Source organism: Sander vitreus, chromosome 2, assembly GCF_031162955.1.
Source record: "Sander vitreus isolate 19-12246 chromosome 2, sanVit1, whole genome shotgun sequence".
In the NCBI taxonomy this organism is placed as follows: domain Eukaryota; kingdom Metazoa; phylum Chordata; class Actinopteri; order Perciformes; family Percidae; genus Sander; species Sander vitreus.
In genome coordinates, this window is record NC_135856.1 from 4,301,606 (window position 1) to 4,315,578 (window position 13,973).

At 40.6% G+C, this 13,973-nt stretch overlaps 1 protein-coding gene across 1 annotated transcript in view; it reads left to right on the forward strand.

Annotated features, from left to right (window-relative positions):
• The window catches only part of LOC144532848 (hexokinase-1), a 22,732-nt gene continuing 8,759 nt past the window's right edge, over window positions 1-13,973 (forward strand). Inside the window, exons 1-12 of the mRNA XM_078273786.1 lie at window positions 1-425; window positions 2,746-2,908; window positions 7,420-7,568; window positions 8,896-9,015; window positions 9,360-9,455; window positions 9,716-9,815; window positions 10,135-10,318; window positions 10,901-11,056; window positions 11,271-11,504; window positions 12,245-12,549; window positions 13,235-13,383; window positions 13,625-13,744. Of these exons, the coding sequence (XP_078129912.1) occupies window positions 363-425; window positions 2,746-2,908; window positions 7,420-7,568; window positions 8,896-9,015; window positions 9,360-9,455; window positions 9,716-9,815; window positions 10,135-10,318; window positions 10,901-11,056; window positions 11,271-11,504; window positions 12,245-12,549; window positions 13,235-13,383; window positions 13,625-13,744 (1,839 nt within the window). The 5' untranslated portion in view covers window positions 1-362. The remainder of the gene's footprint in view (window positions 426-2,745; window positions 2,909-7,419; window positions 7,569-8,895; window positions 9,016-9,359; window positions 9,456-9,715; window positions 9,816-10,134; window positions 10,319-10,900; window positions 11,057-11,270; window positions 11,505-12,244; window positions 12,550-13,234; window positions 13,384-13,624; window positions 13,745-13,973) is intronic.

Here is a 13,973-nt window from a genome sequence, read left to right on the forward strand (position 1 = left end):
CAGAGCAGAGCTGCTGCATCTCCCCAGAGCTAACAGGAGCTAGCAGCACAGAGGGAGGAGACACGCTCAAACCCAGCCTCTGTGTGTGTTGTGTGTTTAAGTGTGTGGGGGTGGGTGTGTGTGTGTGTGTGTTGCAGACTAGCACGAACGGCTGCTGCACTCTTGTTTTAGCAGACTTTTTCTTTTTAACCTTGCCTTGCCACGGTGCTTAGCTTGGGCCTGCTTCTTCCTCCACTTCAGGATAAAGAGGGATCAGCGCAGGGGGGAACAGGAGAGAGAACGCACGGCAGGCTTCTTCCCCTCCTCCTTACTCTCTTACCACCTCATAGTCGCTGACAGCTCCTGGCGGACGTGCAGGCAGGATGATAGCAGCTCAGCTTCTGGCCTACTACTTCACTGAGTTGAAGGATGATCAACTCAAAAAGGTGAGTGAAAGTAAGGTGCCACAGTGGTCCTTTTATGTTGAACTGAAGAGTTTTGTAATGTGACAGCCATGGACGCCGGTTAACAGTAGCTGCATGTCAGCACTGAGTCTGTGGGGCGTATCAGGCTGGGAGAGGAGGATGCAGCATTTGGAAAGTAGAGGAGGAGGAGGCCATGATGAACTCTAATTTGCATTTGACTCTATTTTAGCTTGCTCTGGAGTTAGCAGTGTTTGACATTGATGCCCTTGAGAAGGGCTGTGGTCAGTGATGGTGGAGATGTGCTGCAGACAGGCCCTCGTTATACGTAGAGAGTTTTTCCGGAGCCTCGGTTGCCAGGGCGTCTGAAGCAGACAGGTGTCTGTGGGGGGATGTTGGGGAAATTCGTGAGCTCCTCCCTTTCTCGCTGCATCCTCTCTTTCTCTCCCGTTTTCGCCCTTAACCCCAAACGCTCCAGTGGAGCTGCTCAGTGGCCAGCAGATCAGACTGGGGTTGTACTGGGCAGCTTCCAGGAATGAATGTGTGAATGTGACAGGTTGTCGTTGCAAATGAGAAACTGTTCTCAATCGACTTACCTGGATAAATAAAGGTTAAATAAAAAAAATAAAAAAAAAATAAAAAAATATCTCTTTCCTCTTTTAATTCGCTCATTCTCTTATTACCTCTAGCAAAGACGACATGCACTCATTAGCCGAACACATACGAAACCCTAGCTGGAAAAATACTGTCTCCTCTGGTCATGTAAAGAATCTGACCTTTGGTTTAGTAGAAATGGGCTGATGATAGACCGGTTAGATGTTCCCGAGGGGGAGTGGGGGATTTATCACAGTGCAGTCGATACACGTGCCTCTGGGTTAGTGGAATTTACAACAGCGTCTACTGTGGTGACTCAGGATCCTTGAAAGGATGAAAGTTACCCTGGATATGACTGGTACACTGCATATCATATTCAGAAATTCAGCAGCAGCCAATAAGAAAGCCAAGCACTGTACAAAACAGTTTATTTAAAAGTGGTGGGGATTCAAAAGTATCCCGGGAAAATAAATATGTCAGGCTCAAGTTTGGGGGAAATGTAAAATTTCCATTTGATGTAATGGTGCAGCCATAAATAACATGGCACCTTGGGTTTAAATATATTTAACCCACTATGAGGAAGTATCTCTTTGATTAAATGTTGGTGACACGGTTTATTTATTAAAGTCAAAAGGAGAACAATTAGAGAGTTAAAGTAGCCGAATAATAGAAAGAATTACAAAATGATCAAACTGTCTTGGCACAGAGCAACACTAGGTTGACAGTGAAAGACAGGAATAGATTTCCTGGAAATACACTATTCAATCAATAAGTTGTACTCCACATTGCGTTAGTCGTTTTCAGAGGCTAATAATAGCAATGTCACACAGAGCAGCCCGATGAGAAACAAAGTCCACACGATTGTGTTTCATGGCACAGAATGGATGCCTGAACTGTGGTGTGCCCGATGGTATGACTTACGTAACAATTACAGGGAATGTGCAGGGGAAATCCCCCCTGGAACAAACATTACATTAATTGAATGCTTTAACTGCAATTAAACTGCATGCAATGTTTAAACAAACCGATGATTATGCTGCATTGATTTTTATTGCATTTTACAAAAGGCACCTTATTTAATCATTAGAGAGAAGTATCGCCACATTTTCTTATGCTGAACGCCTCATTTCAGAATAATACACATTATATTATTGGATATAATTGATGCATTAATGTGTTCCTCACTTAAATATTGCAGCTTGTAAAGGTGGAGCTTATTTTAACTACTTTATATACCGCTGTGTAGCTTAATCCATAATAATACTTCATGATTTACTAGTTGTTTGATGTTTTGTATTACTAATCTGAATAGTAAACAGTAGTAAAAAGGTTCCCAGTAATGAATGCTGTCAGATAACTGTAGTGGAGTAGAAGTATAAGGTAGCATAAAAATGGAAATGATCAAGTAAAGTACCTCAGAATTGTACTTAAATACCGTACTTGAGTAAATGTACTTGGTTACTTTCCACCACTGTCATTAACATAGCATGAAACATCAGTACTGTTGCCATGGTAACCTACAGTTCATTATACCTTGTACTTTGATTTATCTACAGTATGCAGTATGTTTAAACTGTTTTTAGTTCTATTTTACATCACAACATCCAACTGACCCCCACCCCCCTCCCCCTTGTCTGGGGTTATCCTCAAATCTGTTGTTAAGCATTTACTGTATGTACAAAAATGTGGTAACTCATTTTTAATTTGGCACATTTCGACCACTCCCTGACACCCCGTGTTTGCTCCTCAGATCGATAAGTACCTCTACTCCATGCGTTTCTCCGATGATACCTTGAAGGACATCATGAACCGGTTCCGCAGGGAAATGGAGAACGGGCTCGGCCGTGACACCAGCCCCACCGCCTCCATCAAGATGCTGCCCACCTTCGTCAGGTCCATCCCTGACGGATCAGGTATAGTGTAGAAAAACGTATTATGACAACAAAACGTGTGCGTTTACCATAATCAGGTAGAGTATCCTAAAGTGCCCAACACCACTCACTGATACCAAAACCTTTCTGGGTTTCTGCTGCGCAAAAGAATCTAAAGACAGACTTAACCCATAGACTTAAGATGCTTTTGGGAAACAGGGCCCAGTTCACTTTTGATATTTTTCAGGGTTTCAAAACATTGCAAATAGTGAGCTGAGGGGGAAACTATGGATTTGGAGTAGCTTTAACATGTTGTGCATCTTAAAGAAAAAAACTTTTACAACTTGATGTAAAAAGAACTTGGTGTGGTCATGTTCTGTTTGAAATATTCAGCAGGAGGTTAAGTATTAGGTCAATATTGAATTACCTGCCACTCACTTCCTGGTGTCGAGTGACTGATGTGTCCCATGGTAGGATGAGCCCATTGATTCAGCAAACAACAGCTAGAAAGTACAAAAAACAAATGAATAATGTAATTATATGTGATACATTTGTATTATAGATGTATTATGTATATTCAAAAGAGCAAACTGTGCTCAAGTTTAACACACTGAGATGACTAGAGCAGGATTAAATAAAATGAACATATGAGCATCAAAAATACAAACATCACAAGAATTAAGAGTTTTAAATACCATATTGTTTTAAGAAAACGTAAGAACGTCCATCATTTAATGACTGAACAAGCAACAATGAAAACTGAGGAATGTGGAAGGAAGGAAGGAATGAATGGGTTTCGCGAAAGAAGCAACATCATGAGGATGACAAAATCAATTGCATTAAAGGCAAAGTGATCCCATTCACACGACTATAGTGTCTTTGTTATGTTATATTATATGCAGTCCATCTATACTGTAAGCGTGCCTGTTGCATCCTGTTTCTGTCGGTCTATAAACAATGTGCTGATGTGGTGAAATCGTTGTGTGACGACAGCCTCTTTGTGTTGTGCTCTGGATCTGGGCTCAGTAGATCACTATTGTTTTCACGCTCTGTACCCATCTGATAACATGCAGCCAACGCCGTCGGATGAAGACCTCATAATGTCAGATTTATTGATTTGAATTTAGGGACAATCTAATGACCTATATAATCCATTCAAAACCTTTTGCCTGCTAAATATCCATGTCTGCCAGTGTGGGGATTGGCCTGTTATCAGCTAAAGCTTTTGCCAGACAGAAGTAGCATACAAACTGTATTACATTATGTTTATTTTGTTAAAAATTAGGATTGGCAACTTTAATGTCAAATAAGTGTAACTATACTTATGGGGTTATATTCTGATTAAGACTCTCTAATATACTATAGCTGCAGTGTAATTTAAAGGTGCAGTAGGTAAATATAATATTATAAAACTAACTTTCTGTCATATTTGCTGAAACTGACCCTATGTTCCAGTAGAACTACATGAAGCAGGTCATTTAAAAAAATGCACCAAACAGGGTCAAGGAGGGGGGGTCTAACTGCTGTCAATCACTGCTCATGCACGTATTCATTCTCCCTTGTGGGGGGTAGGGGCTTAGGAGACCGTTTTGGGCTTCAGCAGAAAGGGGGGAGGGACTGAGAAGTTGTCGATGTTCCAATTGATTGGCTAAGTCCTGGATCTTCATAATCCTACCTACGGCACCTTTAACTTTAAAATAATAAGATGGAGAAGTTCACATTTAAATATTACAGTTATCGTCCTTAAGATGAGGAGTCTGTCATAATATGTAATGAACCAGTTCAGCACATAAGACCGGCGCCCTTTTGGGGGGGACAGAAAACAGAAGATCTTCTAGATGTCAATGCAATTTCACATGGATAATATTTTTGACAAGTTTGTATGCATTTATTTCTTGTTTAACAAACATTTGTTTTATAGACATGTCTAATATTTATTTGGCGATCTTTCCTGAACCCGAGGATTTACAATACCTTAATAAATTAAGGTTGATTGCCATCATGTCTCTTGAGTCTTCCTCCGGCCAGGTATCATTAGTGTGTCTGTAAATAATTAACCTGTTAATAGCCAACTGTTTCATCTGTTGGCTGAGATTTAGCTGGATACAACAGTCTGATGCTGCTGTACTGCAGAAGCCTCCCACTCAAGCCAATGTTAGCTATCCACCAGTAGTAACGCATCAATTAGCAATTTGCCACACTGACGGTGACTATTAATGTATTATGAGCCTCATATTTCAGTCTAACAGCTGGAACACACCTGGCGTGTAAGTGTCGCGTAGCGTAGATAAGTGCCTGATCGTGTTATAGGGGACAATAACAAAACAAACAAAAACAAACAAGAAATAGAAAATGAATGGTGTTATCATTTTGAAGTTTGTCTGAATCTGTGTGTAGATGCAGGATTATTTTAATCAGCTAAATGTCCTGAGAGAAACCAAACGCCCTTCAGAACAACTCTTAGATTCCCATTGGCCAAAGTCAAGAGGCTCGCTCCTCAAACCGGCCTGTTTGCTGCCTATCATGGCTTGTCCTGGATAGTAAACAACGCACAGAAATAACATCAAGTGGCTGTCAGATATACTGTGGCCCGAACAAGGCCAGCAGAAAGGCAGAGGCAGCGCTGCCCGTCTCCTGCCTGCTCTTACATTATAAATAGCCTCAGGTTTCAAAATCTACATGATGTCAAAGGGACCACGCAAAGGGCAGAGTTGAAGCCACGGCGATAGTTAAAACTGATAAACATTTGAAAGCCTAATCAGCAACAACAGACATGATGGGAAGGATGACCGTAGCAACAAGAGTAAAAGATAACTTTCATGTAGGCTAGTTTCAGTAACAGTTCATCTGATCCCTCAGGGCAGACTCTATAGAGTAATGTTAATATTTCATCTGAAGGAATCCATCTGTCACATCTGTTGATTGGCGACAGGCTGCAAAGTAATCTTGGTTTACGTCCATTGAGGATATCCCTTACCCCAGACCACAACAAGCAAAGCAAAATATCTTGCTTTGCTTCAATTCAGTGGTTTAGTCCAACTTCAACACTGGGTGAAGCCTGGTCACATTACCACTTGTGCAACCAAATTCACTCCGTTCCCCAAAATAAATTCCACACTGCAGAAGTGAGTGCCGTCAAAGGTTTTAACATTAAGCCAGACATAATCAATACTCAGTGACCAGCTTACTGTGGAACAGGAAACAATGCTCTGCGGCCAAGTGCGTTTTCGATTGTTCAGATTCACAAGTTCACAGCCTGAAATCTGGGAAAGTGTGAGGAGACAAAGACAAAGAGATACTTCTTGGGATACAAATATAGAATGTGAGCACACCTTCATCTGTTCCTGCTCTGGCTGGCTCTAATGTTAGGGATTATATCTTTTGAAAACTGAGTAAACCCCTGGGTGTGTTGCCAAAATTAAAGCCAGGATTAAACTAAATTATATTAAATCCTTGTACAACTTTGTTTTATTTTGCGATAGTTTACGACTGACAGGACTTCATTTAAATAATGTATAAATAATAATGTACACAAACTCAGCATTGAGGTTATATAGTGGGACACATGCTCTGCAGCAAATCAGTAACACTTCTGTGTGTCAAGCACCGGTCATATCTCATTCCAGTCAGGTCAAAGAGATAAAGAGCTCAATGCAGCAAACTACTAAATGAAGAACATTGTTTAGTTGGGAGGCAGGATGTCCTGGCTGTTTACTTGTAACTGAACGGCCACAGCCAGGTCGGATCCTTGCAACAGTAAATGCACATCCATGCACACTATCGTGTGTTCTGGTGCAGTGTCCTTTTGCAAGAAACTTAATCCTTCTCTACTCGTTCATTGTAACTCACTCAGATCTGTTTCAGCTAAATGCCTGAAAGTTAAATTAATCATTCTAATCTAAATTCAAACTGCTTTTGAAGCCAGCCACGGCACTGAATATCAGAAATGATTAGGCATCTTCTTACATTCAAGGAGTGCACATCTAAACAGCTCCCAAAAGTAACAGGTAATTAGGTCATGAAGTCGGAATATTGCTATAGTCAGGATATTCTGAGGTTCTGGGTCCGACGGCCCTTGGTTGGCTTCTTCTTCAGGCTTTTTCCCTTCTTTTGTTCTTTTTGGCCAGACCTCCAGACTCCCATAATTTTGGTTTAGTCAATAATAGTTCATTTGTGAATAAACCTTAATTTACTTTAACTATCCTCGGGTTTGGCGTTAGTAGATATGTTGACGGTCACATTTAAATTGTGTTTGTTTGCTGGGGCCGTAACAGGTGCAAAAACCAAATGTACACAATGCCAGAGATGTAAACAGTTAACGGTGAGGATCATAAACAAACAGAAAATCTAAAACTGAAAAGAGAGGCTGGATGTGACAGCCACCATAGCTGTACAGGGGAATAGGAAAGCTCCACCTACAGAAACTCAAACTTCATCAACAGAAAATCTATCAAATTCGTTGGCCTGACAATCGTTAAATAATAAGTAAATAAAATAAAGAATTTCAGAGATTTTAAAATCTCTAACGTTTATCTGTATTTTTGTTTTGACAGAAAAGGGGGACTTCATAGCGCTGGACCTCGGGGGGTCGAACTTTCGGATCCTGCGTGTCAAAGTGACGCAGGACAAGAAGCAGCCGGTTCAAATGGAGAGCCAGGTCTATGAGACCCCTGATGACATCATTCACGGCAACGGGTCACGGGTAAGCCCAAATATCCCTCGTTATGTACCTCCCTCTCTCCTCTCTCAAGGCACTGTCCTCTGAACATACCCCGTCGACAAACGGACAGGCGACCTCCAGTGGAGGATACTGGATATACCAGTAGCTGATATCTGGTGCACCTCCATCCTGGCCCAAAGGCTGGCTGTCCTTTTTGCTGGCAGACAAAAACATCTGTCAGCATCTGTTTAATCAGCATTCCAGACTGCTTACATTACTTACTATATAGTTTCAGGGATTAGGAGAACATGTTCTCTTCCTCTATGATCCACACAACTCTGCAAGTCAAATTTCTTTAGTTTTTTTAATATATATGTATTTGTTGTGTTGTAATTTTTGATAGCAGCAAAACTTGTGTAAACGGAACCGACTAGAAATAAAGGTCCCTTTTAAAATTCAAGAATTCTTTCTTCCCTTCTTCCCTTACCGTAAAGAAAAAAAAAAAAAGAAATGGATGGAGGCAGCTATTTCATCTGTCTAAACTGTCCACATCGTAATCCCTATGATCAACAAATACTTAGCAAATACCGCACGACCAAGGTCAGACACAAAACTGGTTCCACTCATACAGACCTCAGTAGTTTGAGGTCAGGTCGAGGATCAATATGTGTAAAATGACGCCCCTAATAACGCTGAGGGTAACGACAGCGAAGTCAGAACCGACGCTGACCTTCACTGAACTTATAGGGAACAGCTGGCAGGCGAATTGTAACTTGATAACCAAAACATGAGAGGCTGTCTGAGGCTGTGTGATTGGTTTAGACCATGACTTGCACAGACAGAGCAAAGACAGATGCTGTTGAATGAAATGTCAAGGAGACAGCTGCCCACAAATGTCATGTGTTATATGAACAGGTTAAAAGAGAGTGATTTGGTAAAATATAAACATAAATATGAAGCAAAACAGCCTTGAAAACAGTGAAACTCGCAAAAGAAATGTAGCCATTTTCTAAATAGTGTCAAGTTATTAATATAGTGCTGTTGAGTGTTGTGTGGATGTTCTTTCCTCATCAATCTATCTGGCCTCCTAACATGTTACACGTTACACACTCAGTTCAGTTGCCAGTTTATGAGGTACACCTAACTAAAAAACTAATGCAGTCTAATGCACCAGTCCTGCAATAAATCCTACTTTAACTAAGGTTATAATGTTCAGCTTTTAAAAGTGATGGTTATGAGAGAGTAGCTCATGAACTTTTACTTCTAAAGAAAAATGTCAAATGTGTGTTAATATAATGTTGGTCAAAGGGTTTTGTTTGTTACAGTATCTTGGTATTCGGCAGTGTAAAAGTCTCTTTTCTGTCTGCAGCTCTTTGGCCATGTTGCAGATTGCCTGGGCGACTTCATGGAGAAGCAAAAAATCAAGGATAAAAAGCTTCCTGTGGGATTTACCTTCTCTTTCCCCTGTGCCCAAACAAAACTAGATGAGGTAAACACTCGAACAAATGTGCTGTTGAGTTAGAAGTTAAAGAGATACACAGTGCCACAGTCAACTTTCAGACTATTACTTTTCAATATTTTGGTGAGTTTTTCTTTTTCAAGTCTTGAAGTTCTAAGATCAAATGTGAGCTGGAGAATGTTTTTCATTTTCTTTTATCTTGTGGAGACAAAGTATATGAAACATGCATCACAAATGTTTGCTTTCTCAGAAAAGCTAAATGTTAATGTAATTGTATTCTTAGTACCATTGGGAAGAAGTGTTGTTGGAAGGTGATGCCGTGGTTGGAATAGCAATGGACAGACATCAACTTGAAGCTTGTCCTTGTTTTATAGGCGGTTTTACTGACGTGGACAAAGAAGTTTAAAGTCAGTGGTGTAGAAGGCGTAGATGTTGTAAGTCTTCTAAACAAGGCTATCAAGAAACGAGGGGTGAGTTTTTTTTTCTTCTTCTTTTAACTTAACCATTTGCATAGGGTTTACAAAACTATAAAACAATTTTTTGTCATGTTTCATTGTTTAAGGCATTTCAAAATACACTAAATATTTTAATTTAACCAGTCAAAATGAAATACGTTTTTTAAAATGATGTACCAACAATGATGGTATACTTTTTAAAATGTCTGTTGAGTCCAAACTTAGTGATGATGATGATTATAATTATTATAATACAGAATGATTATCTTTTCCAGGACTACGAGGCAGACATCATGGCGGTGGTGAATGACACAGTTGGCACCATGATGACCTGTGGATTTGACGATCAGCGCTGTGAAGTGGGCATCATCATAGGTAAAGACACAGACTACATTTTACCAAGAACCTTGGAAGGGCAAATAAAGTAGATGATACAAACCAATGAAAAAACAACATTGGGGACTGACTTAATATTGTTTGCTCATAAAATTATAAAGTGGTCTGTTTTGATGTGTTTTGAAAAAGCAGACAAAGTCAACACATATATCCAAAGCACTTTACAGTTCCATAAGCACAGGTCTACATGTGGGGGCGCCAAAGGTATTATAACACTAACCCTGGCATCATTAGGACAATGCAGTCTGTCTACTGAGCTCCACAGAGCAAGAGTCATGCAGCTCTGAATCTTTTTCAGGAACGGGAACAAATGCCTGCTACATGGAGGAATTGCGTCACATTGACCAGGTGGAAGGAGACGAAGGACGGATGTGCATAAACACTGAGTGGGGTGCCTTCGGGGATGATGGGTCCCTAGAGGACATTCGCACAGAGTTTGACCGCGAGATCGACAGAGGCTCCATCAACCCAGGAAAACAGCTGTAAGATTTTCCTTCAAAGTTCTATTTATTCAATACAATTTCTAAGCGGGTTCAGGGATTCTAGTTCTGTAACTGTAGGATACTACCGCCCAACACAATACTGTTCAAACGCTGAAATACACAGTAACTGTTATGTAAAATACAGCTACAAAAACATTTGAAACTGTATAATTTTAACATGCAGCAAAGAGCTACCATTTGGTAAGTCCGTTGTTGCAGAATAATAAAACACTGAAAGTGCAGTAGACCTTAAAAAGGATATTATATGGCTTACGTACTTTTGTGACAGAAATGTTTATGTACATTGAACGTCATGTTCATAATTATGTAGCTGCATCAACAAATTTAATCCGCTACAATAAAGCTCCTTTGTTCTGTGTTATTAAGTACACCGTATTCTAGAAAAGATCTGTGTTTGTTTCTAAAGTGCAACTTTAAGATTCATCCTAGAAATAGAGAAAGAGGTTACATGTCTTCTAAAATGGCATCCTGACAAGCAAAAGCAGAATGTCGGGTCTTTGAAGAGAAGATGGAATGACGCAAACTGTATCTGTGACACACACTGTGTTTCTCTCTGCTCAGGTTTGAAAAGATGGCCAGTGGGATGTACATAGGAGAGCTGGTTCGACTCATACTGGTTAAGATGGCCAAAGAGGGGCTGTTATTTGAGGGACGGATAACCCCCGAGCTCCTGACGAAAGGAAAGATTGAGACAAAACATGTTTCTGCCATTGAAAAGTGAGTTGGGAAAATGACTTTCAGAGTAATGCACAAGAAAAAAATATATCATCTTGATTTTTCTGGGAATGGTCTGCAGAAAGTGTTCACAGGAATTAAAAATAAAGCTCCTTTGTTGCCTTAAAAAGGGCATAAAAATGATCATCTGGTTCATCGTTTTTCTTCAGCAGCAGGGATGAGATCTTTCATCACAAAAAAATACTTGTCATTTTAGGAGTAAAGAAGGGCTGAAGAAATGCATGGAAATCCTAACAAGGCTTGGGGTTGAGCCTTCAGATGAAGACTGTCTGGCTGTGCAGCACGTGTGCACCATCGTATCCTTCCGTTCAGCAAATCTGATTGCTTCAACACTGGGAGGCATCCTCTGTCGTCTTAAGGAAAACAAAGGAGTCACACGCCTACGCACCACTGTGGGCATCGACGGCTCTCTCTACAAGATGCACCCTCAGTGAGTTTTCTTTAAAGAGAAGTGTGTAGACAGTAATGCTGAATACTGAAAGTTGGGATTTCATGTCTCTACATTAGCCTTCATATTTGCCTAAATGTTCCCCCATAAAAAATTTTAAAAAAAAACCCCCATCAAAACCAAGAATGAGATACTCAGTGATCAAGGCAAACAAGATCCTCTGAGGAATATAGAGGATGCAAACCAGACAGACATTCATTTTAGTGGTGGGAAGGTGTTCCCATAATTCAGTTCTCAAAACAAACAAAGACACACATATCCAAATCACTTCTGCAGTTTTTAAGTCAGGTTGATGTTTCTTCGTAAAATACCTAATTTGTGTATCTGTCACATGAGTCGGATCCATTCCAAAATGTAATGGGTTCTTTCTTGGCCAATGCTACACCCTTCCACCAAGTTTTATTAAAATCAGGCCAGTAGTTTATCTGTAATCCTGCTGACAAACAGTGCAACAAACAAACCAAACCGGAAACACAGCCTTCTTTGCGGAGGCAATAAAATAATAAAAGTATCAGTGCAATACTATGAAATGTTTCAGTTCACAGTGAAAAGAGTTGTGTAAAATACCACCTAAGACCATCTCAAATACTGTACCTGTACCCTGTCTGTGTCCTCATCCCGAGAAGATTTGGTGTTGAATGATGAGCAAAGATTAACATTTTGTATTTGATGTTATACCGATCGAGCCTCTCTCATTAGAATATCTTCTGCTCTCTGAACAGATATGCCCGCCGTCTGCACAAGACCGTGCGTCGCTTGGTCCCAGACTCAGATGTCCGCTTCTTGCTGTCTGAGAGTGGGAGTGCGAAAGGAGCAGCCATGGTGACAGCAGTGGCGTACCGTTTGACGGAGCAAGCGCGCCAGATTCAGCAGACGATGGCAGAGTTCCGGCTGAGCAAAGCGCAGCTGCTAGAAGTGAAGAAGCGCATGAAGGTGGAGATTGAAAGAGGCCTCAAGAAGGACACCCACAAGGAAGCTACAGTCAAAATGTTGCCTACTTTTGTCCGAAGAACACCAGATGGAACAGGTGATTGAATATCAATATGCAGACAGGTGGGCGGGAAGGACCCTGTGGTAGAGTTCGTTTCCGTGTGCAACTTGTGATTTCGTCAATAATTTGGATCAGAACGTTGGTTTCCATCAACAGATTTCCTGAAACACTAAAAACGGTTTTACTGTGATTGGAGACGCTGCTGCTGTTTAGAAATGTTGATCAGGTTTGTTGGGTAGCACGTTTCCTGGTCAACATCACTTCTGTAAATCATACAGAAGTGCATTTGCGCTCATGTTACCAGGTCAGGTTTTAACATATGACATAAACGAAGAGATGAAACAACTTAAACCAAATTCTCAGTCATCTTCTTTGCCGTAGTTTATGGCGGGATAGAAATTACACTGTCACCGACGCATCTTGGCAGGGAAAGGGGTAAACGTCACAGACGGGCTCAGACAGGTACATTAAGATTTCAAAGCCAAGAGGAATTACCTACTAATCAGAAATTCTCAATATGGCAGTAAAACTTGAAATATGTTACTGTGAATCCTTAACTTTCAAAAGGCATACTCCTATGCTTTTAAACTGTATTATGTAAGCATCAGGGAGCAATATTTTTTTCTTAATTAAAATCAATACATATGAAGAAAACGTATTCACTGATGACAGGTCAAGTTTTGCTGGTTCTTCAGCTAACAAGGCTTTTCTTGCGTTACAGAGAACGGAGATTTCCTCGCTCTGGACCTCGGAGGAACAAACTTCCGTGTGCTCCTGGTGAAGATTCGCAGCGGGAAGAAGCGATCAGTGGAGATGCATAATAAAATCTACGCCATTCCCATAGAAGTCATGCAGGGCACAGGAGAAGAGGTAATGACTGTTTCTTTGTTGAGGATTTCATGCTTATTAGGAAATAAGTCTTTTCTGCGTGGACATAGGTACTCCTTTCTCTATTTTTGACAGATTTATTCCTATTTCTGCTTTATCTAATAGACACAAAGAACATTTAGAGGATGCGTTTAACATTTTTGTCTCGCCATAGAAAATGATGCGATAGCAAAACTAACCACACTCGCAGTGTACAAACCACTAAAATCCTGTCTCTTTTCAGCTCTTTGACCACATTGTGTACTGCATCTCCGACTTCTTGGACTACATGGGAATGAAAAGTGCTCGCCTGCCGCTGGGTTTCACCTTCTCCTTCCCCTGCCATCAGACCAGCTTGGACGCAGTATGTTCTCTATCAATTATCTCAAAAATAGCACACCTCTTTTTGTAAAATAGAAAGCAAAAGGAAACAGACGAGTCCCTTGAATGTAATAGAGAAATATCAATGCAAATGGTGGCAAAAAGTTCAAGTAGTTACAGAAAGTTTAGAATAGTCTTCTCCTGCTGGCAGCTGGATGTGGCTGATTGGGAGCAAGTAGAACCTTGTTCACTGATATTAGTATGACTAATCA